The sequence below is a fragment of the Oratosquilla oratoria genome, chromosome 25 (assembly GCF_046742065.1).
Source record: "Oratosquilla oratoria isolate Oo_2021 chromosome 25, ASM4674206v1, whole genome shotgun sequence".
In the NCBI taxonomy this organism is placed as follows: Eukaryota; Metazoa; Arthropoda; class Malacostraca; order Stomatopoda; family Squillidae; genus Oratosquilla; species Oratosquilla oratoria.
In genome coordinates this window covers 57,418,046-57,445,545 of record NC_134801.1, presented here as the reverse complement: position 1 = coordinate 57,445,545, position 27,500 = coordinate 57,418,046, and the positions used below count along the sequence as shown (strand labels likewise).

Genomic DNA, 27,500 nt, shown 5'->3' with positions numbered 1-27,500 from the left:
CACACATACATATGTATATATATAATATATATATATTATATATATATATATATATATATATATATATATATATATATATACATACAATATATATGTATTTAGTGTTTATCCCCTCACTAGATTCACCCTAAGCTTCTTCAGAGGAATGATTGAAGAGCAAAACCGGTCAGGAATAAACTCAGAACTAGATCTGCTTTCCATCTTATATATATATATATATATATATATATATATATATATATATATATATATATATATACATATATGTATATATATATATACATATATATATACATATGTATATTCATGTTTACAATTATAGATACATTATTATTACACTGAGATATATACATATATACATACGTAAATTTATACACTCATACATTCATGTATTCATATGTTTATATCCTTGTCTATACATTTATATACATGTACATATATACATATATACACATTTCCATATATACATATATTCCTATCTTTTAATGTTCTTATGTTGATACATTATATATATATATATATATATATATATATATATATATATGTATATATATATATATGTATATATATATATATGTATAGATATATATATACACATTATTACACTGAGATATATACATATATACATACGTAAATTTATACACTCATACATTCATGTATTCATATGTTCATATCCTTGTCTATACATTTATATATATGTACATATATACATATATACACATTTCCATATATACATATATCCTTATCTTTTAATGTTCTTACATTGATACATACATTATATACATTATATATATACATATATGTTCATGTATACATCTGTATTTACATATTCGTATAAATGTATATACATATGTACATTTTTTTTTTTAAAGTTGGTTTAGATAGCCCCTAGAAGAATCACAACTAAACACATAAGGAGAAAACGAAAGACAAATAACCAGAAACAGAAAGGAGGAGGAGAATATCATGTCATAAAAATGCTGAGCTTCATGCGTATTATGAGCGGATCTACACAGGGAGTGCGAACAAGAGGAAGCAAGACCTCCGGCCTAGCTTCCAACACAGGCAGTCGGGACGCAACACGCAAGCTTCGGTACGGAGGAACGAGTTTCTGAGTTCTTTCCTTGCGTCCCACGGATTGTGAGTAACGAGCAAGAAGTAGAGTTATTCTTTATGGAAGTATGAGTGGTAGTAGCAACAACAACAACAACAGCAGCAGCAGCAGTAGTAGCAGTAGCAGAATCAGTACATCTAGCAGTATTTGTAGGAAGAGCCGTTACAAGCAGCAGCAACATCTACAAGCACGAGGTATTGGGAAGGGTGAGGGTTTATCAGTCGCACTCCATGCCACTAGGTTTCAAGGGTTACCTCAGGCGAGTGTGTTTAAGACTCCCTCCTCTATGTCCGGCTTTGATCGGGGAAGCTTCTGTACATGGCCACACTTGACATTCTCCTCTTGTCACCGAACTTCGGTCAACCACCAACTTCACTCCAGCCTGTAGCAGGTTTAGATGGGGATAGGGTGCCGGGGATGTGGCGACTTGGACGATCCTCGGATCGACTTCGAGGGCAAAGGGTTCCGATACGTGGACAAAAGGAGCGAGGGCGAGTAGAGGAGCATCGTGGTGACGAAGACACCCGTGAGGAAGGTCCGCAGCCAGTGACGGTGATTGGCGTTCACGGAAACGAAAACTGGTTGGGTTTACGACAGATAAATCTCGGTCTTGAGGTAAATCTCCAAGGTGAAGTAGGAGGTCCAGCCGTAAAGGGACTCGAAAATCAAGGGTTGATAGGGGAAAAAAATATACAACCTAAATTTAACAATTCACAGCCAATAATTGTGAGGCTCTCAGAAGCCAGACAAGCACCACTTAGTCTTCGCGTCCCAGCCAAAGTGAGAGACGCCCTGAGGGTATGGAAAGGGTCTTATAGTTGACGTCGGAGTGACATCCACGCTATAGTGAGGACAACTACCCACACAGACGAAGAAGTGATACTCGCTCCTGATAGTCCAGGCTCTTGACTTTCCTGCATCTTGGCGCCCTTCTCTTCCTCCATCTTTCCTGACCTTTTCCTCGTTTCCTCATTTTCGGTTTGAGATTCCTCCAATTCCGTCTTCGTCTCCTCCTTGACCTCCACCTCACCCTCGCCCTCTTTCACTGCACGAGTCTCTTCCAGCTCCTCGTTTTCTGTGCGAGCTTCCTCCAGTTCCTTTTTCGCCTCTTTCTCCTCGATTCCTGTTCGAGTTTCCTTCAACTCCTGCTCCACCTCTTCTAGTCCCTTTTCCACCACTCGCGTCTCTCCCTTGACCTCCAAGTCTTCCTCGCTGACTTGTCTCTCCGGTTCCTCCGTCCACCCGAAGTCTAGCTCCAGTGCCGTCTCTCCCGTGGAAGATCCCACAGGGGAACCTAAGTCGTCCCACGTTGTCCCATACTCTACAGAGGTCGAAGTGTCGACAGTCCCGTTGTAATATGGTGCCAAGGTTATTTCGCCAGTTGCACCCTGGCCCTCCTCTGCGTTCTCCACCAGCGTGAAGTTCCCTTCCTCTCCCAGGCTTTCGTCAGGCAGGTAATTCACCACTGTGTAGTTCAAGCGATCGCCCTCTCCCTTTGACATGTTGGAGGGCCTCTCACCCTCCATCGTGTATTTAGTTCGGTTCTCTTCGACGGGGGGCCTCGGCTTCCTCCTCCCGTCGCCCTCAGGTCTTCGAAGCTTCCCCTTCGGGCGTGAGATCGGTAGGAAGTCGGTCACGGCGACCTTGACGACCACAGGCTCGTGTGACCAGGAGCTCTGTTGCTTGATGATCCGGGTCGACACGGGCATGGGCGTGGCTACCGGGAACACGGCCGACTGGATCTCCTCCAGGACCCGAGTTCGAAACCAGTGTTCCTTCCTGGCCCGCGGGTTCAGTTTCCTCCATCGGGGAGCTTTCCTTCCCTCAGGAGATTTCTCCCACGCGGGACCTTCCTTCCCCAGAGGGTTTCCTGCACGTTTGTCTCCTGAACCGCTTTCTTGGCCATCGTCGACTTCGTTCACGTCTTCGGCGGTAGTCCTTGGGACTCCGGGGCCTTCGCCGTCGGCGCTACCTTCCGCGCCTTCTCCAGGAGAGAGAGTGGCTTTGTTCAGGTGGGTGGTAAGGTGGGTCGGGAACATGTTGTCCCAAGTGGGGAAGGTGGACGGGGAGGTTGAGGTGGATGTGGATGTGGACGGGGAGGTTGAGGTGGATGTGGATGTGGACGGGGAGGTTGAGGTGGATGTGGATGTGGATGGGGAGGTTGAGGTGGATGTGAATGTGGATGGGGAGGTTGCGGTGGATGTGGATGTTGAGGTGGATGTGGATGTTGAGGTGGATGTGGGTGTGGATGCGGACGGGGAGGTTGAGGTGGATGTGGATGTAGACGGAAAAGTGGAGGTGGGCGGGGAGGCGGAGAAGGACGGTAAGGTTGTGGATTGGGAGGTTGTGGATTGGGAGGTGGTGGAGGTGGGTGGGGTGAGGGAGGTGGATGTTGAGGTGGAGGTAGACGGGAATGTGGACGGGGAGGTGGAAGTGGGCAAGAGAATAGTGGTGGACGGGGACGTGGGTTCAGTATAGGTGGATTCGGAGTTCGAGAGGTTTAGTGGAGGAGAGGCGGTGGAAGAGGTTAGAGTATGGTTGTGGTGGCGTTGACGAAGGCGGTGACGGAGGCGGTGGCGGAGACGATGGTGGCGGTGGCGGTGTCTGCGGCGGCTTGTGGAGGCTGGGTTGCCGAGTCCGCCATCTTGATAATTAAGGACACGGTTCGCCTTTGCGTTCGGAGGAAGCCGCCGTCGCTCTTTGTCCTGGACATCAAAACCGCGGCCGTCTCTTTCAGCCGCTCCCCGCCCCTTCATGCGAGACCCTTCCTCCTCCTCCTCCTCCTCCTCCAGTGTCTCTTCCTCCTCCTCCTCCTCCTCCAGTGTCTCTTCCTCCTCCTGCACATCTTCCTGCTTCTGCTCATCTTCCTGGTCTTGCTCCTTCTCCTCCTCCTCCTCTTCCTCCATCCCCATGTCTCTTCTTCCCTCTCCCTCGCCCTGCTGGGCATTCTTGCTCTTCTTCAAGACGCTCTTGTGCCACTTCCTTCCGTAGCGGGCCCTCATCCTCCTCCCCTTCAAGGGAAGACCTTCGGCTGCGTCGTTGTTCCTCCCGGGGTGAGGTCCTCGCCTCGGCCCTCCAACCCGAGTCTTCTTCTTCCCCCCCAACGCCCCTTCTCTTCTCATCCCCCCTTTCCCCCTCCTTTCCTTCCCCTCCCCTCTCACGGATAACTCTACCTCCTCCTCCTCCTCCTCCTCTTCCTTCCCCTCCATCTGTTCTTCCTCGTCAGCCTCGTTCAGCGGTCCCTCGTTTGAAGTATCACCCTTTGAGTCGATTCTTGTGTGAGGCTGGTCACCACCCGGCCGTCTGCTCCCGCCTTCGTCCCCGTCTCCGGAGCCACTACCTCCATGGCTACCCGAAATGGAAGGTGTCTCCTCCTCCTCCCCCTCCTCCTCCTCTTCCTCCTCCTCCGTGGAGGTGTGCGTTGCGGGTATGCCTACGGCATGGGCGTGCGCCGGCGGGTGTGTTTCAACATGGGCGGAGGTTTGATCTGAATCAATAGACGAGGCGCCTTCCTCAGCGTGTGGTTCTTCACTTTCTCGCCGAGGCTCCAGAGGGCCTTCCCTGTTGGTGCTGAACTCACGAAGGCTCTCGTTGGTGCCGGGGCTCGTCTTGGTTTCTGGGTTAGAAGCATTAGTGGATGCAAGCGAAGCGTTCGAACCAGGGTCAGGAGTCCGAAGGACCACCGAGGCTTCAGTGTTGCTCTCCGTCAGGCTGATGCGTGCCGTGACTGTCGGAGGGAGTCTCCCGGTTCGGTATGGGCGGTGGGGTCTCTCGTGGGGTCTCTCGTGGGGTCTTTGCGGTTTGCTGCGACCCCGGGCGAACGGGATTGGTCGACGTCGTCCCGGCCGTCTGGGGCCCTCGGGAGCCCCTCCCGGACCCTTCCGCCCCTGAAGATCATCTTCGTCGGAACCGGGTAGTGGTCGCCTCCCACCGAAGGGAGGTTTATCTTCTCTCGGGGCACGTTCTCCTTCTCTTGGAGACTGTCGACGCGCAGAAGGACTTATCCGTCTTCGACGTCCGCGGGCTGTTCTCCCTGGCACACGCCCACTCTCTAGGGTTGCTTCGAAAGCATCTACGTCGGGCTCTGATGACAAAGCGCCGAGAACTTTGCCTCCACTGGCGCCGCGCCCCGGCTTCTGCCGTCGTTTGGGCAGGGTGGCGAGGGGCGAGGCCGTTGTGGTGCCGCGTGCAGGAGGCACGTGCAAGTTCTGGGCGTGCCAAGCTCCAACATGCTGAGGCTGTTCTGCCTCTGGAACGACATCGCCGGCGTCGTCCTCGTCGTCGCCGCCGCCTTCGTTACTCTCAGTACCTACCCGCTGTGCCACTGTCGGACATCGAAGACCCGTAAAGTCGTTAGATTCCGACTCGGAGAGGGTCTTACGTTGGAGGTGCTCACACTTGCCCTGTAACTGCAGAAACAACGTGTGACGCAAACAATGACTCGCACATTAGCTTAACTAAGCTTATGACGTAGAATGAGGGTCAATAGGAGTGATGGTCAGCTGTGACGTATTGCATGGGTCGCCGGCTACCTATAACGTAATGATGGAATAAAAGTTGATTCAGCCGTATGTTGGCAGCTGATATCCTATACAGAATAAGCTGATTCAGACTGTATGGCAGGGTGGTTTAGATACAACAGGTGAGGGAAAAAATAAAACACACAGGGTGATACAAATGTGCAGGGATGTGACAAAGCTGTCTATGAAGTATACAAAATGACACATAAGTAAAGCAATGTGGGTGGCTAAACTTCTTGTCGCATAAAAGAGCTTAAACATAAAAGAGCGGCAAAGTAGCACTTAGGGAACTAGGCAACTAAAAAAAACGAAACTTAAAAAAAAAGACTTTTGTCACGTAAAAATAGAAATAAAAAAAAACTATAGCAGGAGCGGCATGGAAGTGAGCTGTTGCTAAACGACAGGTACAATGTCTGAAGCACAGCGGTAATAGCAAATAGCCACATACTATTTGTAACGGTTCAGGGCCCATGGAAGTTATGCAGTGGGCCGGAACAGGCCTGGCCAATTGCAACACGGGTTGTGTGTGTGTTTGTGCGAATTGGGGAACAGGCAGCGTAGATTTAGATTTGCAATACACAGAAGGACGATGATTTCCTGGAAGGAAACTCAGAAAGACTCAAGGTTGACTGTACCTGACCTATATCCTTTTAGGAAATCCACGTTTCCTCGGCAGGGAATTTCAGTTATTGCTAGAAATGGGGCACTTACAGTGTACCTCAATCCAAATCATAACAGTTTTCTTACGCTGTACCCTTGTGTGTGTGCGTCAAATGATTTCCAAGTTCACCTTAACTCACCTTATAATCAATCCCTGAAAAAAAAAGTCTTGGGGAGAGATCACACACACACATACACACACACACACACACACACACACACACACACACACACACACACACACACACACACACAAACACACACACACGATTCGATGGAGCAGTGGTAGAGTTTCCGACTGCTAATATGGCGGTCCGGGTTCGAATCCCGCCCAGGGCTGAAGTAATTTCAGTGTTGTTGCGCTGCGGGTCGTTACTCCAACTCTCGTGGGCGGGGAGTTGGGTGTGTGTGCGCGTGTAAGGTCACAGCATTACCCATAGATCGGTCCTATGAGCTCAGCTCTCTTCTGGGAGGGAAATAGCTGTCGATCACAAGTCCAACACGTGATCGAAGACCATGATGAATCACACACACACACGCACACCCACGCGCACACCCACCCACCCCCACATACACACACAGCGCAATAGTTGTTGCTATGGCCTGTGGTTCTATGGCGGTTCTATCTTTGTGGACAAAATAGCGCCGCTGTCTTACGTTATACTTGCCGTATTGATCGTTTGTCAAGGTTGGGTGCAATTTTCCTCTGTACATATGTGGAACATGTGTGTTATTTAGTGAGGTGTCCATTACAATTTTGCTTGTCACGGCTTCCGTCATTTACGCTCCCTATCTTCGCATTCATGTCTCCCGTCACCATCATCCTTCGTTTCCCTTCGCCTCCAGTTTCCACCGACTTCGTGCCTCTTTCACACTCTTCGTCATCCTCCTTATTCAGTTCTTCTCGGTCTTTGTCTCTTTCTTAACTCTCCTCCACTTTTTCCATGATTTTTCTTACTCATCACACAACACCTTTTCTAAGTCTCACATTTACAGTCTTTGCTTCTGATGTTTTCCTTCACCTATTTTCAAACACTGTTTTGTCAGAAAAAAAATCGGTTCTCCTCATTGCTGAATGCACATACAGCACGTAGTCAAATACTCGTGAGTTTTGGCTCCAAGTACATTGTGTAGGTCAACATTTCTTAGAGTATGTGATTCCCAATATTATCTGTTACTCTGCACACGTATGCGATATTAAGTCGCCCTTATCATTTAGTCAGCTGCCAACTACAGATTTGCTTGCCATTGCCTCCGTCACTCACATTTTCTATTCTCGCATTCGTGTCTCTTGTTACCATCACTTACATTTCCAGACTTAGTTTTCCAGCTCGTGATACGGTGCACATACAAGTACCCGTATTGCCACCACTTTCTTCCCACTAATTTTAGTATTTAACTTTGTAACTTGTACAATTTTCCAAATTTCCTACGACACACTTCCCCTTTTCGTTAGTACGACCGTCGGCCACCATGTTTTTTTAGTATCTTCCGTCTTTATTCCTTCCCTTTCCGTTTTCTTTACACAATATCAGCTCACTCGTCCTACCCCTGAATGTGTCCATCTTTTATTTTTTCCATCCATATTATACACTTTTACATTTCCTCCATCAATGTTGATTATTTTCATTTCATTTAATGCTGTCTCAACCCATCTCGCATCCTCATGTATGATGTCTGGTTTCCAGGACTGAAGTATGCAACGTAGCATTCTGTGGAGTTATGAATGCTGGAAATACAAAGTAACTTAGCTTATCCAGGGCAAGTCTGGACCTCGGGATGGCAAGAGATTGGAATTGCTGTCCTGGATTTCGGAAATGGTTATGATAAAATTAAAAGCGAGTTGAGACACGTTCACTATATTGACTTGTTTATAATAATGACCCAATTTTACAAAGGATTACAAAGGCGGAGCATACCGACAGGAGACCTTTTGATCCATATATATTTCGTTCTTGCAAACACAACACACGGTTTTAATGAAAGAGTGATCTGTAGACTGATGTCTTTTTAAGATATTTGCCATCAATCTGACACTATCAACATCAGTAAAATCACTGCACACATATCTCCACCACTTACAGCATGTAATACTGAATAAAATCGTCTGGCATCCACTGATGTCCACTACTTATCGTTCTGTGGACTCTCTTCGCAGTCGCAGCGGACCCTGAGGGATTCCAAGACTCGAGGTTAGGGGAAGGACCGGCCTAAGAAAACACATTATAATATAACGGCTACTTGCTATGCAGACCACATGTGTACAACCTCGGATCCAGCCTGTTGCATCACCCATGAGCTTTGCATACAAAGAATGTGGACCCCACGGCAAGGGGCCGAGAGCTCTAGGGACCCCGGGCTATTCATGACCGGAAGAATAGCAATGCCATGCACACAGGACGCCTGATTAAGAATGTACAGAATAATCAGTACGTTGGAGGCCCGCTGGCGAGTTGAAAATGTGTCAGGACACAGATGTACCATAAGATATATATTGCTCTCTCTATCTCTCTCTCTCTCTTTCTCTCTCTCTGTCTGTCTGGTCAGTTCGTAAGCTTCGTTGGAGCATCTGGTAGGGTGACCAGTATGAGTGTGTACGCGTGTAGTTTTGTGCTCTTGTGTTTGTGCATGTTGGATTCTTGATCAACAGCTATCATAATGGGTTCAAAACAAGATCTGATATCTCTCCCCCACTATCGTCTCAGTCTTCACTACTGAACTCTTCGTCGTCCTCACTGCCTTATATATTATCCATAACTCTGTATCCTACATAATCATATTAGATTCATGAAGTGTCTTGCAAGCAGTCTCCACCCTCAAGTCCCGCCAACCACTGGTCCACAAAATCCATACATGGATCATCCACATTTCTAACAGTTTCAAATCTGAAGCGTGGCCCGATCTCGGTACCCATTGAGTTAGCACGTCAGTATACTATACGCCAGCAAGCGTGTGGTGTACGTGTGTATGCAAGCGTTCTTGCGTGCGTGCGTGCGCATGTGTATATGCATGCGCGTGTGGTGTATGTTTGTGAACACGCGCGCTTGTACTTTCTTCATAGACGTGGGGCATTCCTATTGCAGGAACTCGATGTAAGTGTACAACTATTCTTTGCGTACTTCTCGCTTACAGCCACTGCCAATGGCTCGCCCAAGTTGCGCAAAAAAGTTCAAAGTTCTTTAATACCTTATGTTAGATCTACAGGGGATTTCGAATGACGAATTCCCCCAAGAGGAAGGGCAAGAAGCCCCACCCCACCCTTTTGCTACACACGACTTAATGCCTGCCAGGCAATACCTTGTATACTAAAACTATAAGACATGTTTTTCAACTTTTCAGTTTATGGATTCTATGTTTACGAAACACTCATTCTTAACCCCGAGAATGGTCTTCTATATACTGACTAAAATAGTGTGCCCAACAAATATTACCGTTTTTCGATCTATAGGACAATAGTTCTCAACATTTTAGTTTATGGGTACCATATTTAACATTGTTTCTCAGCCTTGAGGGTCTTCTTTTTGTATATTGGCTAAGATCGTTTGGTGTCCACTATATACTACCAGTTTTCGATCGATCTGCGGTTCTCTCTTTGGAGGTTCTGCGTCCCTCGAGGGGTCGCAGGATCCAAGGATGAGGATTTCAGGACTAGATACAAAGCCAGGGGGACTTCTACATCAATCCCCAATGAATTCCAAAAGCTTTTGATAAACTGGAGACTCTGCTGGCCACTGCAGGCAGACTTCTCGCGTCTCGAAAGATTAGTCCCTAGGAGGAACGCAAGGGAGGAGGAGAGGAAGGAGGGGAGGGAAGAAGGGAGGAGAGGAAGGAGGGGAGGGAAGAAGGGAGGAGAGGAAGGAGGGGAGGGAAGAAGGGAGGAGAGGAAGGAGGGGAGGGAAGAAGGGAGGAGAGGAAGGAGGTGAAGAGGAACACAATGGAACACAAAAGAAGAACAAACAACAGCAGGCCTACTGTCCCTAACGAGGCTGTTTGTGTTCACTATACTAAGTTACAGTTAAGAAAACAGGGCAACTAGGCGATAGAAGATGAACTAACACTACTGCTACGGGGGGGGGAGGAGGGAGGAGGGAGAAGGGAGGAGGGAGAAGGGAGGAGGGAGAAGGGAGGAGGGAGAAGGGAGGAGGGAGAAGGGAGAAGGGAGGAGGGAGGAGGGAGAAGGGAGGAGGGAGAAGGGAGGAGGGAGAAGGGAGGAGGGAGAAGGGAGGAGGGAGGAGGGAGGAGGGAGGAGAAGAGGAAGAGAAAGGAGGAAGGAGAAAAGTAGAGAGGTGGAATTAATCACTTAGATTGTAGTACATGTGAATAACGATGCCGCTTTAGGGTCGAAAGGAACCGTGAATAGAACATTGTCCTCTTTTGGAAAGAGGTTTCTGTGTGTGTGTAATAAGGGTGTCTGAACGAACGAATAAAGCTAATAAAGAGAAATGTTAATGGCAGGAAACTAAGAACTAAAAATATTGAAAAAGAAGAAAGAGGGGGAAAGAAGAAGAATAAACGGGAAGAGAAGTGAGAAACGAAGAGAGAGACGAAGGGAGAGAGGAAGAGAGAGAGGAAGGGAGAGAGGAAGAGAGAGAGGAAGGGAGAGAGGAAGAGAGAGAGGAAGGGAGAGAGGAAGGGAGAGAGGAAGAGAGAGAGGAAGGGAGAGAGGAAGAGAGAGAGGAAGGGAGAGAGGAAGAGAGAAAGAGGAAGGGAGATAGGAAGGGAGAGAGGGAAAGAAAGAGGGACAGAGGAGGATAGGGAGAAGAAAAGCAAGAGAGGGAGGAAAAAGTTAGTCCTACACAAGGACTAGGGGGGAGGAAGGACGAAAGGAGGGGGGTGGGGGACGGAGAGGGAGGGCAAGAAAAGGAGGATAGAGGAGAGGGAGAGAGAGGGTGGGTGAAGGAGGAGAGGAAGAGAAGGTGGGTAGGATGCGGTGAGGTACAGAGGGGAGAGAAGAGGAGAAGGGAGAGATAGAGAGGGAGGTAGCAAAGATGGGGAGAGGGAGAGTGGGGAAAGAGGGGAAGAGAGACGGAAAGAGAGAAGGGGAGAGAAAGGGAGAGAGGGTGAGTGGAAGAGAGAGGGTGAGTGGAAGAGAGAGGGAAAGGGGTAAAGCGAGAGAGAGAGAGAGAGAGAGAGAGAGAGAGAGAGAGAGAGAGAGAGAGAGAGAGAGAGAGAGAGAGAGAGAGGAGAGAGAGAGAGAGAGAGAGAGAGAGAGAGAGAGAGAGAGAGAGAGGAGAGAGAGAGAGAGAGAGAGAGAGAGAGAGAGAGAGAGAGGGAGAGAGAGAGAGAGAGAGTGAGAGAGAGAGAGAGGGAGACAGAGGGAGACAGAGGGAGACAGAGGGAGACAGAGGGAGACAGAGGGAGACAGAGGGAGAGAAGGAGAGGGAGAGAGAAAGGGAGAGAGAAACGGAGGGAGAGGGAGGGAGGGAAGGAGGGAGGGAGAGAGAAAGGGAGAGGGAGGAAGGGAGAGAGAGGGAGGGAGGGAGAGGGAAGGGGAGAGAGAGAGAGAGAGAGAGAGAGAGAGAGGAGAGAGAGAGAGAGAGAGAGAGAGAGAGAGAGAGAGAGGAGAGAGAGAGAGAGGAGAGAGAGAGAGAGAGGAGAGAGAGAGAGAGAGAGAGAGAGAGAGAGAGAGAGAGAGAGAGAGAGAGAGGAGAGAGAGAGAGAGAGAGGAGAGAGAGAGAGAGAGAGAGAGGAGAGAGAGGAGAGAGAGAGGAGAGAGAGAGAGGAGAGAGAGAGAGAGGAGAGAGAGAGAGGAGAGAGAGAGGAGAGAGAGAGGGGAGAGAGAGAGGGGAGAGAGAGGGGAGAGAGAGGGGGAGAGAGAGGGAGGAGAGAGGAGAGAGAGAGGGAGGGAGAGAGAGAGGGAGAGAGAGGGAGAGAGAGAGGGAGAGAGAGGGGAGAGAGAGAGGGGGAGAGAGAGAGGGGAGAGAGGGGGAGAGGGAGAGGGGAGAGAGGGGAGAGAGGGGAAAGAGAGGGGAGAGAGAGGGGAAAGAGAGGAGAGAGGGGAGAGAGATAGAGGGGAGAGAGATAGAGGGGATAGAGGGAGGGATAGGGAGAGAGGGATAGGGAGAGAGGGAGAGGGAGAGAGGGAGAGGGAGATAGAGATAGATAGATATAGATAGATAGAGATAGAGAGAGAGCGAGAGAGAGCGAGAGAGAGGGAGAGGGAGAGAGAGATAGAGAGGGAGAGAGATAGAGAGGGAGAGAGATAGAGAGGGAGAGAGATAGAGAGGGAGAGAGATAGAGAGGGAGAGAGATGGAGAGGGAGAGAGATAGAGAGGGAGAGAGATAGAGAGGGAGAGAGATGGAGAGAGAGAATGAGATGGAGAGAGAGAGAATGAGATGGAGAGAGAGAGAATGAGATGGAGAGAGAGAGAATGAGATGGAGAGAGAGAGAATGTGATAGAGAGAGGGAATGAGAGAGGGAGAGGGAGAGAGAGAGAATGAGAGAGGGAGAGAGAGAGAATGAGAGGGAGAGGGAGAGTGAGAGAGAGTGAGAGAGAGGGAAAGGGAGAGAGAGACAGAGAGGCAGAGACAGGGAGAGAGGCAGAGACAGGGAGAGAGACAGAGAGAGGGAGAGAGACAGAGAGAGGGAAAGAGACAGAGAGAGGGAGAGAGACAAAGAGGGAGAGAGACAGAGAGGGAGAGAGACAGAGAGAGGGAGAGAGACAGAGAGAGGGAGAGAGAGAGAGAAAAAGAGAGAGAGGGAGAGGGGGAGAGAGAAGGGGAGAGGAGAGAGGGAGAGAGAGAGGGGATAGAGAGGGGGAGGGATAAAGAGGGGGAGAGGGGGTGAGAGGGAGAGGGGGTGAGAGGGAGAGTGGGAGAAAAGAGCGGGAGAGAGGGAGGAGGGTAGAGGGGAGACGGGAGACGGGAGAAGGGAGAGACGGGGGAAAAGGGGGAAAGGGGGAGAAAGATGAGGGGGAGGGGGAGAGAGAGGGGGAGGGGGAGAGAGAGGGGGAGGGGGGAGGGGGAGGGGGAGAAAGATGAGGGGGAGGGGGGAGAGAGGGGGAGGGGGAGAGAGAGGAGGGGAAGGGGAGAGGAGAGAGGGGGAAAGAGAGGGGGAGAGAGGGAAAGAGAGGGCGAGAAAAAAAAAAGAGAAAGGAAGAGAGGAAGGAAGAATGGGGGAGAGAGGGGAGGGAGAGGGGAGAGAGATATGAAAGAGGCGATAGAGGGGTGAAATATAGAGGGTGAGAGATAGAAGGGGAGAGAGGGAAGAGAGATAGGGGGGTGATATATAGAAGGGAGAGCGAAAGGGGGGAGAGGGAGAGAGAAAGGAGAGATGGGGGAGAGGGGAGAGAGGAGGGGAGGGGAAGATGGGGAGGGGGAGAGAGGGGGTAGAGGGGTAGAATGAGGAGGAAGAGAGGAAAAGAAAGTAGAGAGAGGAGAGAGGGAGAGAGACAGGAGGTAGAGGGGAGAGACAGAGGGGAGAGAGATGGAGAGAGATAGAGGGGAGGGAGATAGAGGGTAGAGAGATAGAGGGTAGAGAGATAGAGGGTAGAGAGATAGAGGGGAGAGAGATAGAGGGGAGAGAGATAGAGGGGAGAGAGATAGAGGGGAGAGAGATAGAGGGGAGAGAGATAGAGGGGAGAGAGATAGAGGGGAGAGAGATAGAGGGGAGAGAGATAGAGGGGAGAGAGATGAGATATATAGATGGGAGAGATATAGAGGGGATATATATAGGTGGAGAGATATAGGGAAGAGATATATAGAGGGAGATTAGGGGAGGGAGATAGGGGGAAGAGAGATAGAGGGGAGAGAGATAAAAGGGAGAGAAATTGAGGGGGGAGATAGAGGGGGAGAGATATAGAGGGGGAGAGATATAGAGGGGGAGAGATATAGAGGGGGAGAGATATAGAGGGGGAGAGATATAGAGGGGGGAGATATAGAGGGGGAGAGATATAGAGGGGGAGAGATATAGAGGGGGAGAGATATAGATGGGGAGAGACATAGAGGGGAGACAGAAAGGTGAGAGAGGAGAAAGAGGAGAGAGGGAGAAAGGGGACAGAGAGGGGGGAGGTAGAGAGGATGGGGAGAGAGTGGAAAGGGACAGGGGAGAGAGGGGGGAATGAAAGGGAGCTAGGGACAGGGAGAGGAGACAGATACTACGGGGAGAGAGATGGGACAGAGAGAAAACTGACAGATACAAGGGGCAAAGAGAGGGGACAGAGAGAGGAGACGGAGGGAGGGGGTAGAGGGAAGATAGACAGGGATGACCCGTCATCCAGGAGGTGCTAAGATGGGAGGGAGGGTGGAGGGGTGTGGTGTGTATTCAGGGATGGAATGGGTGGGAATGATTTTATGCCTTTTCCTTTTTGGCTACCTCCCTTGTAAGGGGAAAAAAGCCATGGTATATGTATGTATATATATGTATGTATATATGTATGTATATATATATATATATATACACTGTATATATATATGTATATATACATATATATATATATATACATATATATATATATATATATATGTATATATATATATATACATACATATATAGAAAGAGAGAGAGAGAAAGGGATAGTGAGAGGTAGGTAACAATGGAGAATCTTGGGGGTCGCTATGTATGCAGGTTTTCAAGAAAAGTTGCAGGACTGCTTCGAATCTCTCTCGAGTTACTTGCGCTGAATATTCGGCCCCGCCCCCACCCCCGCCCCGCTGTAAGACGATCCTGCCCTCCACGGACGCGAATGGAGGGCCGCCTGCCTGATTGCCTGCCTGGTTTTGAGAGAGAGGAGAAAGAGAGGGAGTGAAGAAAGAGGGAGGAGAGAGTGAAGAAAGGAGGAGAGAGAAAGGAAAGGAGAAAAGGAAAGAAGAGAGAGGAGAGAGAGGAGAGAGTGGAGAGAGGGGAGAGGGGGAGAGATACAGGGAGAGAGGGGGAAAGAGGGGGAGAGGGGGGAGAGAGAGGAGAGAGGGAAGAGAGGGGAGAGAGGGGGAGAAAGAGGGGCGAGAGGGGAGGGAGAGAGGGGAGGGAGAGGAGGGAGGGAGAGGAGGGAGGGAGAGGAGGGAGAGAGGGGAGGGAGAGAGGGGAGGGAGAGAGGGGAGGGAGAGAGGGGAGGGAGAGAGGGGAGGGAGAGAGGGGAGGGAGAGAGGGGAGGGAGGGAGGGGAGGGAGGGAGGGGAGGGAGAGAGGGGAGGGAGATAGGGGAGAAGAGGGGGGGGAGAGAGGGGAGGGATATGAGGGAGGGGAGAGAGGGGAGGGAGAGAGGGGAGGGAAAGAGGGGAGGGAAAGAGGGGAGGGAGAGTGGGGAGGGAGAGAGGTAAGGGAGAGTGGAAAGGGAAGGGAAAGAGGGAAGGGAGAGAGGGAAGTGAGAGAGGGAAGAGAGAGAGGGAAGGGAGAGAGGGAAGGGAGTGTGTGGATGGAGAGAGGGAGGGAGAGAGGGAAGGGAAGAGAGAGGGAGGAGAGAGGGAAGAGAGAGGGAAGAGAGAGGGAAGAGAGAGGGAAAAGAGAGGGAAGAGAGAGGGAAGCGAGAGGGACGCGAGAGGGACGAGAGAGACAGCGGACAAAGAGAAGGTAAAGGAAGAGGAAAGAGTGGTGGAAGAGCGGGAAGAGAGAGGGAAGAGAGAGGGAAGAGAGGGGGACGAGAGGGGAAGAGAGGGGGAAGAGAGGGGGAAGAGAAGGGGAAGAGAAGGGGAAGAGAGAAGGAAGAGAGAGAGAAGGAAGAGGGAGGAAAGAGGGAGGGAAGAGGGAGGGAAGAGGGAGAGAAGAGGGAAGGAAGAGGGAGGGAAGAGGGAGGGAAGGGGTAGGGAAGAGGGAGGGAAGAGGGAAGGAAGAGGGACGGAAGAGAGGGGGAAGAGAGGGAGAAGAGAGGGGGAAGAGAGGGAAGCAAGAAGGAAGGAAGAGAAGGGGAAGAGAGAGGGAAGAGAGGGAAGAGGGAGGGAAGAGAGAGGGAAGAGGGAGGGAAGAGGAAAGGAAGAGGGATGGAAGAGGAAGGGAAGAGAGTGGAGAGAGGGAGGGAAGGGAGGAAAGGGAGAGGGAAGAGGGAGGGAAGAGGGAGGGAAGAGGGAGGGAAGAGGAAGGGAAGAGGAAGGGAAGAGGGAATGTAAGAGGCCGGTAGTGTACGAATGGAAATGAGCTAGGGTATTAGAATAATTCAGACTCGACGCCTGCTCGAGGGCGATGTTATGTCTATGTGAGGGCGACGTTTTGTCTATGTAAACACACCGACGGTGGTGACTGTTTTTATAATCGATTATGTAATCACAACATTGTAAGCGCAGGTTACCTTCGTTTGACTAATGCTGAGATAAACAATATCGCTAGTGGCATTGTGATAGCTTTCCGGATTGGTGCAAGGTGGAGAAGGAGGAAAAAAACTATTGGTGCATGAATTCAAAGTCACGCCCATAAGGAGTGACATTTACTTGAGAAGTCACCGGGGATTGGTTTAGAAAAATTAGTGACGTCAGACGAAGGTAGCTCAGCGTAAGATACGGGATCTCGAGGGAGAAGAGATAGAGAAGATATAGAGAGAAGATATAGGGAGAAGATATAGAGAGGGTGTGGAGAGAGGATCAGGAGACGATGTAGAGACGAGAGAAAAGAGATCCCGAGTGTAAGCAAAGGTGAAATTACAGTGAAAGAAGAAAGAAAATTCACCATCCTTTTATTAACCCAAAGGACGAGAGGAATAGGCATGGGGCCTAGAAAATAGTGAGACTACAGGAAAAAGAAGGCATTGGGCCTACTACTTAAGAGGAACTTGAATATTAGTGAAACTCACGTAACGAGAGGCAAGGGGCCTCGAGACGAGTGATATTACAAGTCAAAGTTAAGTAACAGTGGTGACTAGGGGTGGTGAAAGAGAGAGAGAGTGGAGAGAGGGAGGGAAGGGATGGAAGAGGGAGGGAAGAGGAAGGGAAGAGAGTGGAGAGAGGGAGGGAAGAGAGTGGAGAGAGGGAGGGAAGGGAGGGAAGGAAGAGAGAGGGGTAAGGGAGAGAGGGAAGAGAGTGGAGAGAGGGAGGAAAGATGGGGAAGAGAGGAAAGAGAGGGGGAACAGAGAGGTAAGAGATGGGAAAGAGAGGGGGAAGAGAGAGGGAAGAGAGGTAAGAGTGAGGGAGGAGAGTAAAGAAAGAGGGAAGAGAGAGGGAAGAGAGATAGAAGAGAGACGGAAGAGAGAAGAGAGTGGAGAAAGAAAGGGGGAAGAGAGAACGAAGAGAGAGCGAAGAGAGAGGGAAGATAGATAGAAGATAGAAGAGAGTGGAGAAAGAAAGGGGGAAGAGAGAGCGAAGAGAGAGGAAAGAGAGGGGGAAGAGAGAGGGAAAAGATAGGGGAGGACTGCCTGCCTTCCTGGCTGGCAGATTTTGCCGCCGCTGCGAAGGATGCTGTGGAAGAACCCAGCCTGACTTCGCACAACCCTGACCTCAGCCGGCTCTCCTCCTCCTCCTCCTCCTCCTCTCCTCCTTTCCTCCTCATCTCCTCCTCCTTCTCCTTCTCCTCCAACGCTGGGGCCTGGTTTGCTCTGACAAAGAGTAGGCTTTCTTCTGTCATGGCCGTATGTCATGGTTGAGTTTTTGTGTTGTAATAATGATGATAATACGTGCTCGTAAGCACGCACGCACGTACGCACACACACACACACACACACACACACACACACACACACACACACACACACACACACACACACACACATACAAACACACGCATTGGAACAAGTTAGATGAGAAAGTGGTGTGTGCAAAAACAATACATGAATTCAAAAACAGTTTAGATAAAATGAGATATGAAGACGGGACATCACGAGCATAGTTCCCCTTCCCGTAAAATACAACTAGGTAAATACACACACACACACACACACACACACACACACACACACACACACACACACACACACACACACACACACACACACACACACACACACGCACATACACACACACGCACATACACACACACACACACACACACACACACACACACACACACACACACACACACACACACACACACACACACACACACACACACACACACACACACACACACACACACAGAATCATGAAAGGCATAGAAATTATTGATAGAGAGAATCTGATAAAATGGGATGATAGAAATACAAGAGGGCACGGAAAGAAAATCAAGAAAGACAGCTATAGAAGAGATGTGAAAAAGAACAGCTTTCCTCACAGAGTAATAGACAGTTGGAACAAGTTAGATGAGAAAGTGGTGTGTGCAAAAACAATACATAAATTTAAAAATAGTTTAGATAAAATGAGATATGAAGACGGGACACACGAGCATAGCTCCCCTTCCCGTAAAATACAACTAGGTAAATACAACTAGGTAAATACACACGCATGCGCGGTGCATGGAAGTACGAATAATTGTGAACCCCTTCTATGATTCAGTAATCAAAACCCTTGGTTATGTCATCCTTATCATATAAAAAAAAATCCAGGTTTGGTGAGAAATTTTTTGTAAATGCAGCACAGGGATTACTATCACAAGGAAACGACCGTGACCGTTATTTTCCTACCTGCGCATTTCTTCTCTTCGTTTTATATTTATGTATAAGAATCGACACCTCATTTCGACATTTCATCTTTCCATTTTATCTTTACCTAGTTGTATTTTACGGGAAGGGGAACTATGCTCGTGGTGTCCCGTCTTCATATCTCGGTACAATGAAACGTCGACAATTAGTGTTTTCTTACCTCCTCCTCTCCCTTTCCTCCGTGAATCCTGGATTGCAGTTATGGATTCTTGATCCAATCCTGAGGCACTACTAAATTCACTTAGCCAAGTGAATAAAAGTAAAGAGGCACAAAAATAGCTGAAACACACGCACAACACAAAAACACTGCTCGCTCGTCACTAAATAAGTAATCTTGTGTGTCGACGTTTCACTGTAACAGTTTGTAGGTCATCGTTGCTGCGTTCCTTTTTCGAGAAACTTCCAGAACTTGAAAATATAACATATGGTACCCCTTCATTTGTTTCTTAATTAGAATCAATTAATGTAAAATATTTGTGGCATTTCTTTTTCAACCCTTCATTTTTTCTTCCAATTCCATGTACATTTGAAAAGTGTGTAGGCGATTGGCCGGAAAAAGTTATCATTCACAAGTGACGAAAAATCTGTGACGTAATGTCGTCCTAACGGAATCTCGGGCACACGATCATGCGACTATAGACATTATTTGTTGTCATTAATATTCAACGAAAAGACAATTATATTAAGCGTCATGTTATTGTTTAAAACAATAAATAAGATAGATCCAAGTCAAGGTTTCACTTTGACAGTCCTGTGACGTTATTAGTACTTAGTCTTGTACATTTGTGTGATGAGTGCGTGAGGTTAGGAGAACCGGCAGAGAAGAAAACGGGAGCGAGGAAGCTATATGGCATTTAGCTGACTGCGTTTCGCCAAAACACTTTGTTACATCGTTTGATGAACGTCTGGTACTAGCGAGGTTAAAGCGTGCCTAGGGCTTCATCTCCTACTGCTATATACATTCCTATCGTAACCTATGAACCTGAGGAGATATTCCACAACAATCCAACAAGCAGCCTCAGAGTTGCAACCACAATTTTACGACCGGTTCCAGAGAACTTAGCACTCCAGTAAGCCTTGCAACTCTGTATGATCTTCCAGCGAGTACTAACAACTTCCGACAGTCAACCACTGCACGCTACTGGACACAATAGTCGTTTTGGGCGACTTTAATGCAATCGCTGGGATAGACAGATCTGGCTATAAAGTATGTCTCTTATGGGTTACTATTCTCTTTTTTTCTGAACTTCGCAGAGATTAAGAGGTTAAGGATTGCTGGTTCCTGGTTCTGGTGACGAAAGGCATATCGATGGATTTGGTAAAGCAATGCCGGAAAGGTTAGAAATCATTAGAGGATCCTAAGGAACTGCAGGGTTTACTGGAATGCTAAAATCTTTGGGACCGGTTGCAACTCTCAGGCTGCGTGTCTAGTCCAGGAGAATCTCAGCAAGGTCATCATCCCTCTCACCCAGTGGGAAGTGAGAAACCCTTGGAAGGGTTATCCCCGTCAATTGCGGCAAGCTGATTTTTTTTTTCTAGGCCGACATTCGGTCGCCTCCCCACCTGGCCATGCCTGTCGGGAACCAACGCAACAGACCCACAAAGGGTCCCAAGAATTGAACTCACGACCATGTGCTCACGAGTTTGACACGGTAATCCACCAGAATTTCATTTGGAGGAGCTCAGGGATGGTGTTTATGTTTAGGAGTATGCGATAACAGTCTCCAATCAATTCTCCTCGGCGCTCTTGAGGACCCTGAGGACTTGTGGGGTACCATCAAACGTGAACCTGAAAGCTGGCGAGAAGTGCACTGGAGAGCGCCAGAAGTCGAGAAGGGGTGTGGCGTCGCGTGAGACATTGGGTGGTATAAAGACGATTCCTGCTGCTAGACTGACTTTAATGTTAGTCAACTGTTTATTTCGTCTTGTTTTATTTGGAGGTTTGTGTCCAGGGTTCTTGGTAACTCGTGCAAATTGTTTTATACCTAAGGGACCCATGAACGATAAATATTCATTAACAACATTGAATTTCATCAGTACAGATCATGTCTGGGTGATACTAAACATCACAGAAAGAAATATAAAGAATTCTTGGTTGACATTAAATGCACGGAAGGGGTCATGGATATCAATAAAAGCAACGGCGATGTAATCATTGGCAATAAATATCAAGGTCCCCTTTAAAGATACGCCCGTCCGAAGCAGGCGAAGCTAACTAGATATAAGAGTCACACTTGAACTATGTCACGAGGGAAGGAAACTGGTGACCCATCAAATGAACGATAAGCCCACCGACCGCGACCTCTCTCTACGTTCGAGTAAATGGGGTCGTATTACGCTATGAACATCTTTGGAGGCTTTGTTTTGGTTAACGGCAGATGATTTCACTCGGCTAAGGGCAAGACCTTATCTTGAAGGAGTTAGTTCAAACTATAACATGTAATAAATCCCTATGCTTGGACATCTCTTACCTTACTGTCCTAGGCGGCGTGCAAGAAACCAAGAGGGAAGGTTACTTTCATGCCAAATATGTACCGTCAGTCCATAACTACAGAGTAATTACAAAAAAAAAAAAAAAAAAAAAAAAAAAAAATTATTTTGGATATGGGGTGGTCGGTGGGGGGGTAGGGGGGTAGGAGGGGATTTTTATGGGAGAGAGGAAGATCGACTCTACTCGGGGCCTTTTGGATCCCGTGGCCTGAATTTCAATGGGGACCGGGGTCCACGAGCCTATCTTTAGCGGCCCCCCTGAGAGGTTCACGGACATTAAGATATTAACCTCTTCAGTACGGAAACTCCCCTATCGACCTCCAATGTCAGCCAGAGCGAAGTCAGCAAGTGGCACTGTCATAGCGAAGAGGTTGATGTATAATGCACCTATAAAGGGTTTGCATTCTCCCCAACAGGAAAAAATATTGCCTGGTTATTATTTGTTTCTTTAAGTGGTCAAGCAGAATGTAAATAATCAAGTCATGAAATATAGTGATAGACTGAAAAGAATGCAGCGAACCTCACACCAAGTGTGAGGAACAAAGCATACGAAAACGGCTCAAAGACTTTTGAGCCTGTCCTCTGTAAGGATGATAACGATAATGTGTAAAATGTTGTCTAACGGAGGCTGTAAATCGTATTCAGAACTATTGCTTCTTCGTCCTTTTTGCTAACTAATGCTGCTGCTGTTAATGTTAATGGTAGTGTTAATGTTAATGTTAACGGTAGTGTTAATGTTAATGTTAGTGTTAAGATACATGTTTATGTTAATGCTACATCTACTCTTAGACCTAACACGTATAACCGACTTAATAGTTGGCCGACTAAAATCGGACAACTAAAAAGTTGTCAGTAATGTGTTAAACCAACCCCTTTATGTTCCATTTAGTATGATAACCCGTACAATATGGTATGATACGCCAATACTAGAAACTAAACGCACAACTAGAACGATCGAGTCACAAAACATGGGCGGGTGACTCTCCGTGCCAGATAGGCGAAGACGCCAGGGGCTCAGATACTTTTTCTTTGAGCGACTCGTTTGTTCAAACTTCGGACAGCTATAAATCAAAACATGATTTTGGCGTCTTCGCCTGTCTAGCACGGAGCGCCTCAACTGACATATATCGTTTCTGTGACTATGAAGAAAACCTAGAAACTAATACACAACCTCGTGTACTGACATCTAGTTAGGGTCCTACCTATGGACCCAGTGACTTGTTTCTGAATACAGTCCTTCATAATCACATGACTTTGTGTCCCTGAGGATTCCCCATGATCTCCTAGGGAGGTTCCTCAAGGTCCGAAAGACAGCCTGGGCCGATATTACCCACCTTCAACGCGGGAGGGAGGGAGGGAAGGAGGGAAGGACGGAAGGAGGGAAGGAAGGAGTGGGAGAGTGGGAGAGGGAGAGGGAGAGGGAGAGAGAGAGAGAGAGAGAGAGAGAGAGAGAGAGAGAGAGAGAGAGAGAGAGAGAGAGAGAGAGAGAGAGAGAGAGAGAGAGAGAGAGAGAGAGAGAGAGAGAGAGAGAGAGAGAGAGAGAAGACGGAGAGAAAGAGACGGAGAGACAAAGGCAGAGGGAGAGAGGGAGAAAGAGGGAGAGAGAGGGAGAGAGAAAGAGAAAGACAAATAGAGAGACAGAGACAGATAGATAGATAGATAGATAGATAGATAGATAGAGAGAGAGAGAGAGAGAGAGAGAGAGAGAGAGAGAGAGAGAGATAGATAGATAGATAGATAGATAGAGAGAGAGAGAGAGAGTGAGAGAGAGAGAGAGAGAGAGAGAGAGAGAAAGAGAGAGAGAGAGAGAGAGAGGAGGGAAAGGGGGCAGGCGATTTTATAATGCTGATGAGGAAATCTCTGTCCTAAAAAGGGTCCTGGTCAGGCGAGAGCCCTGTTTCGATCAGATTACAGCCTCTCATGCGGATCAAATTGCCCGTCTTTACCTTGAACAAGGTCTACGAAATATTTTGAGATTTTGAGAGAGATATTTCTATTCCTCTCTTTTTCACTGAGAGCAGGTTATAGCTTCAACTTTGAGCGATTTCTTGCCTCTCAAAATCAACTCATAGAGACTCATCTTTAGGGTGTTCTGTCACAGGGGAGGGGTGATACTACCTGTCTTTCCTTGTAGGCCATTAAGGGGGAACTGTACTTTAATTCTTTGGTACTTTGGTCTGTCAATGTCACTCCAGCTCAGTCTTATAGCACTCCCTAGGGTCAAGGTGATGCGTCTAATTAGGATAGAGAATTTTTTTTTTGTTTGTAAAAAGTTCTCTTCCCCAACTCACCTGTCTTCCATACATTTATAATATATATATATATATATATATATATATATATATATATATACACATATATATATATATATGGAAGGAGGGAGTGGAAGGGAAGAGAAAGAGAAAGAGAGAGAGAGAGAGAGAGAGAGAGAGAGAGAGAGAGAGAGAGAGAGAGAGAGAGAGAGAGAGAGAGAGAGAGAGAGAGAGAGAGAGAGAGAGAGAGAGAGAGAGAGAGAAAGAGGGGGGAGGGACAGGGAGACTGAAGGTAAAGAGTGAGAATTGAGTAGAGACTGAGCAGACTGAGAAGGAGCAAGAAACAACATGCATATGGAGAAAGTGACAGGAATAAAAAATACATCAGGCTAGACTAAAGGACTGACAGACTGACTGGCTGGTAAAGAATTTCACTCTGAAGTATTGCATTCATGTCCAGTTACTCTTTCTCTCCATCCTTGCCCTCTCTCTGGGGCAACATGATTGCCGTTATTTTTTATTTTACGTACCCATTTATTTATTTTCATTTCTTTACATTATAACTTTGGAGGACACAAGTTCATCAACCGGACACTTTGGTGGACATCAATCCCGTGTTGATCACATGTGGCTCCAGAAACTCCTTTTCCAAAAACTGCTCCACTCAGAAACCTTCCAGTCCAGGTGCGGACATTTCCAGCCGTATTACCACAACCTGTAATTCTTCCTGTCTCGACTGCCTGCAGATACTTGATTCCTACTACGATATGAAACAGATCATTATCTTGCTGACCTTTCCTCCCCCACCGCAGACGCCCTCCTCCCTTGTCCCTCCCTTCCTCCCCCTAGCCCCATTCCCCCTCTACACCATAACCCCTCCCCAGCCCCCGTCCCCTCTCCTCCCCGGGCGGGGGGGGGGTCCAAGGGTGTTAGTCTGTACCTGGACGATGGGTCCTGCCATGCGACCCAGGAAGTCTTTGGTGAACGCGGCTGTCTGGCTTCCACAGGCGTCGAGGACTACTCGTTCGCTGCACTGCAGGTACTCCTGGAACGAGCTGAGAAGAACGGGAGGATGAGATGAGAGCCAAGGATGAGTTCTTTTATGATATGCAGTTATCAAGTAAAGGTTTGATATATGAACGTATAGCAAAGGTAATGCTCATAAATACAAGTATAGAAATAACGTGGGTGTATGTTGTGCACTCAAATGGACTCACACATACACACACACACACTTGTACATGTATACTTACACAATTACACCCACCCACGCACCCACACACCCACACAGACGCGCGCGCGCGCACGAAGAGACGATGGAAAATCTGTAGAACCCAATCCGCCCTAGATTAGAATATTCAGCGGCAGTGTGATCAATTAATCAATCAATCAATCAGTTGCCCCAAGTCTCGCAGACACCCGCGGCCCCAAAGTTACCGACGACGGCCATCGGATGGGTCCATAGGTCACTCAGGGAAGAAATATCGTGATGTCTGTGGATAGTGCAGTGCAATGTGAGACGAGGTGTTTGGTGTTCTTTGTGTGGTGGTTGGATCTAGGGCAGTTTGACACAATGGCCAGGCCTATCCTGGGTTAATACTCTTCTTAGGGTTCGATGGGGTCCTTAGTTCAAGAGTGCTAGTGTGGTTTTTGATTCTCTTGAGGATTTTTTCTTTCTTTCTGTGGGATTGATATCGGGGGTGGAGAGGGGTTGGAGGTGGAATGTTGAATTCGGTGCTCTGTTTTGAAGAGCTCGTTTTGAATTTGGTGCTCTGTCTTGAAGAGCTCGTTTTGTAATCATGTAGATGTGATTGTGCTTTTGTGTGGATGCAGTGTATGGTACAGGTGTTGTATAATGTTTGTGTAGTACGCAACTAGTGTTTTATTTGTTTTTTGTTACGTTCTTATGGTTGTGCTTGTGTGATGTAATGAGATGGGTGAGTGGTGTTGAGAAATCTAGCATAGAACTGCTTGATTCTCATTTCCATGTAATGACTTACAACAGTGATTCTTAACCTTTTTTCAGTTTCTTAACCTTTTTTCAGTGTCCGTGCCCCTTGATTATCTCAAAAAAAATTCTCGTACCTCCATCCAATATAAATACAATGCAAATATATGAAAAGGATTAATGACACAAACCTTGCTGAGAAATGATTAGATATATTCAGTTACTAGAAAAAGGTACTTTTTTATTTCAAATTAGAAATGTCAATTAGTAGGATACAATGAATGCACATTATGCTTTCTCATGGTAAATATGCAGTACCGTTGCACTGGCTATCATGTCTCGTACCCCCAGGATTAAGATTTTTTACTCCTTTGGGGCACAGATACCCCAAGTTAAGAACCCCCTACCTTAGCCCTTTAAACTCCGATGACAAGATGTCTTGTCATTTGGTCAAATAAAAAAAAAAAAAAAAAATCATAAAACACCAAAATGTTTGATCAAACACCAGAAAAATATGACGTCAGTCCTCGCGCGGTCAAGCCGCATCAGATGATATTCGGATGTACGGGCCGGCACGAGGCCTACCATATCCGGTTTTTCGTATCTACACCACAAGCGGCTGACATGAGTTGAATGGGTTTTAAGGGAGAATTTAGGTTTCAGAGTGTAAGTGTTCAGTTAGAGTGCTTCAGAAGGCTGAGAAAGCGAATTGAGAAGGTAGGCTGGGAGCAGGTAGACAGGAGGTAGACAGGAAGTAGATACAATGTAAACAGGTGAAAGAGGCTTCTTCTACAGGCTGTACTGTAGGCGTTCTTCTCTGTTCGGGGCGTGGCGGGCTGGTCGCCCATCAGGAGGGAGGGAAAGGTCGCTGATACAGGACCAAGCACAGCACCTCTTACTCTTCTTCCTCCTTTTTCTTCTTCATTTCCTCCTTTTCCTCTTCCTCTTTTTCCTTCTTCTCCTGTCTCTTCCTCTTCCTCCTTGTCCCTCCTCTTCCTTTCTCTTCCTCCTTTTCCCTCCTCTTCCTTTCTCTTCCTCCTTTTCCCTCCTCTTCCTTTCTCTTCCTCCTTTTCCCTCCTCTTCCATTCTCTTCCTCCTTTTCCCTCCTCTTCCTTTCTTCCTCCACTTCCTTCTCATCTTCTCCCCTCCTCTTCCTTTCCCTTCTTTCACCTCCTCCTCCACTTCCTTTTCATCTTTTTCCCTCCTCTTCCCTTCTCTTCTTCCACCACCTCCTCCTCTTGCTGACATTTTTACCCTGTTTTATTGAACACGATTACGAAAAGGGGTTAAGCTGAGTGGGTGAGAGAGGGAGAGGGATGGAAGATAGTGGGAGAGAACCGGGTGAGGCTGGCGCCAGGGTGACTGGGTGTGCCAAGACGAGGAGCGCCAGGGTGACTGGGTGAGGGTCGGAGGGGTGTGGCGCCAAATGGGACGGTAGGGTGATGGCGACAGGTGATGGCGACGATCATAGCAATGGGGTGACGGGGCGCTTGGGCGAGGGGAGACCGGGTGACGAAGACGAAAGGGAGCGTACAGGGGTGAAGGTGTCTGGAGGATTGGGCGACATGTTGAGAAGGGGCGAGGGAGATGAAGGGGTGAGGGATATGAAAGGGGCGATGCTTGAAGGGGCGATGCTTGAAGGGGCGAGGGAGATGAAGGGCGATGCTTGGGGTGAAGGGAAAGGAGAAGTCAACGGGGTTATGGGGTTGTATCGTTGGGGTTCTGGATCGACGGGGTTGATGAAACGATAGGGGTGACGGACTGGTGGTGGTGACGGACCCACATAGTGATAAGAGAAAGGGGCGACAAGGGTACGAGAGGGAGAAGGGGCGAAGGGAAGGGGGAACGATTGCGAAAGTAGGTGTAGGTGTGTGTGTGTGTGTGTGTGTGTGTGTGTGTGCAAGGTAATGCACATGGGTAAAAACAGCAGTAAGTACGATTACAAGTTACTTAGAAATTCGTTAACCCATTCAACTCCGATGACAAGATGTCTTGTCATTTGGTCAAATAAAACAAAAAATCA

The 27,500-nt window shown here is 48.0% G+C and overlaps 1 protein-coding gene across 1 annotated transcript in view; it reads right to left on the bottom strand.

Annotated features, from left to right (window-relative positions):
• The window catches only part of LOC143039148 (uncharacterized), a 30,490-nt gene extending 10,071 nt beyond the window's left edge, over positions 1-20,419 (bottom strand). The window contains exons 1-4 of the mRNA XM_076209009.1: positions 20,361-20,419; positions 9,858-9,966; positions 8,563-8,739; positions 1,369-5,523 (exon numbers count right to left, since the gene is read on the bottom strand). Coding sequence (XP_076065124.1) covers positions 1,927-5,523; positions 8,563-8,739; positions 9,858-9,966; positions 20,361-20,419 — 3,942 coding nt within the window. The 3' untranslated portion in view covers positions 1,369-1,926. The remainder of the gene's footprint in view (positions 1-1,368; positions 5,524-8,562; positions 8,740-9,857; positions 9,967-20,360) is intronic.
• Positions 20,420-27,500: the final 7,081 nt, after the last annotated feature.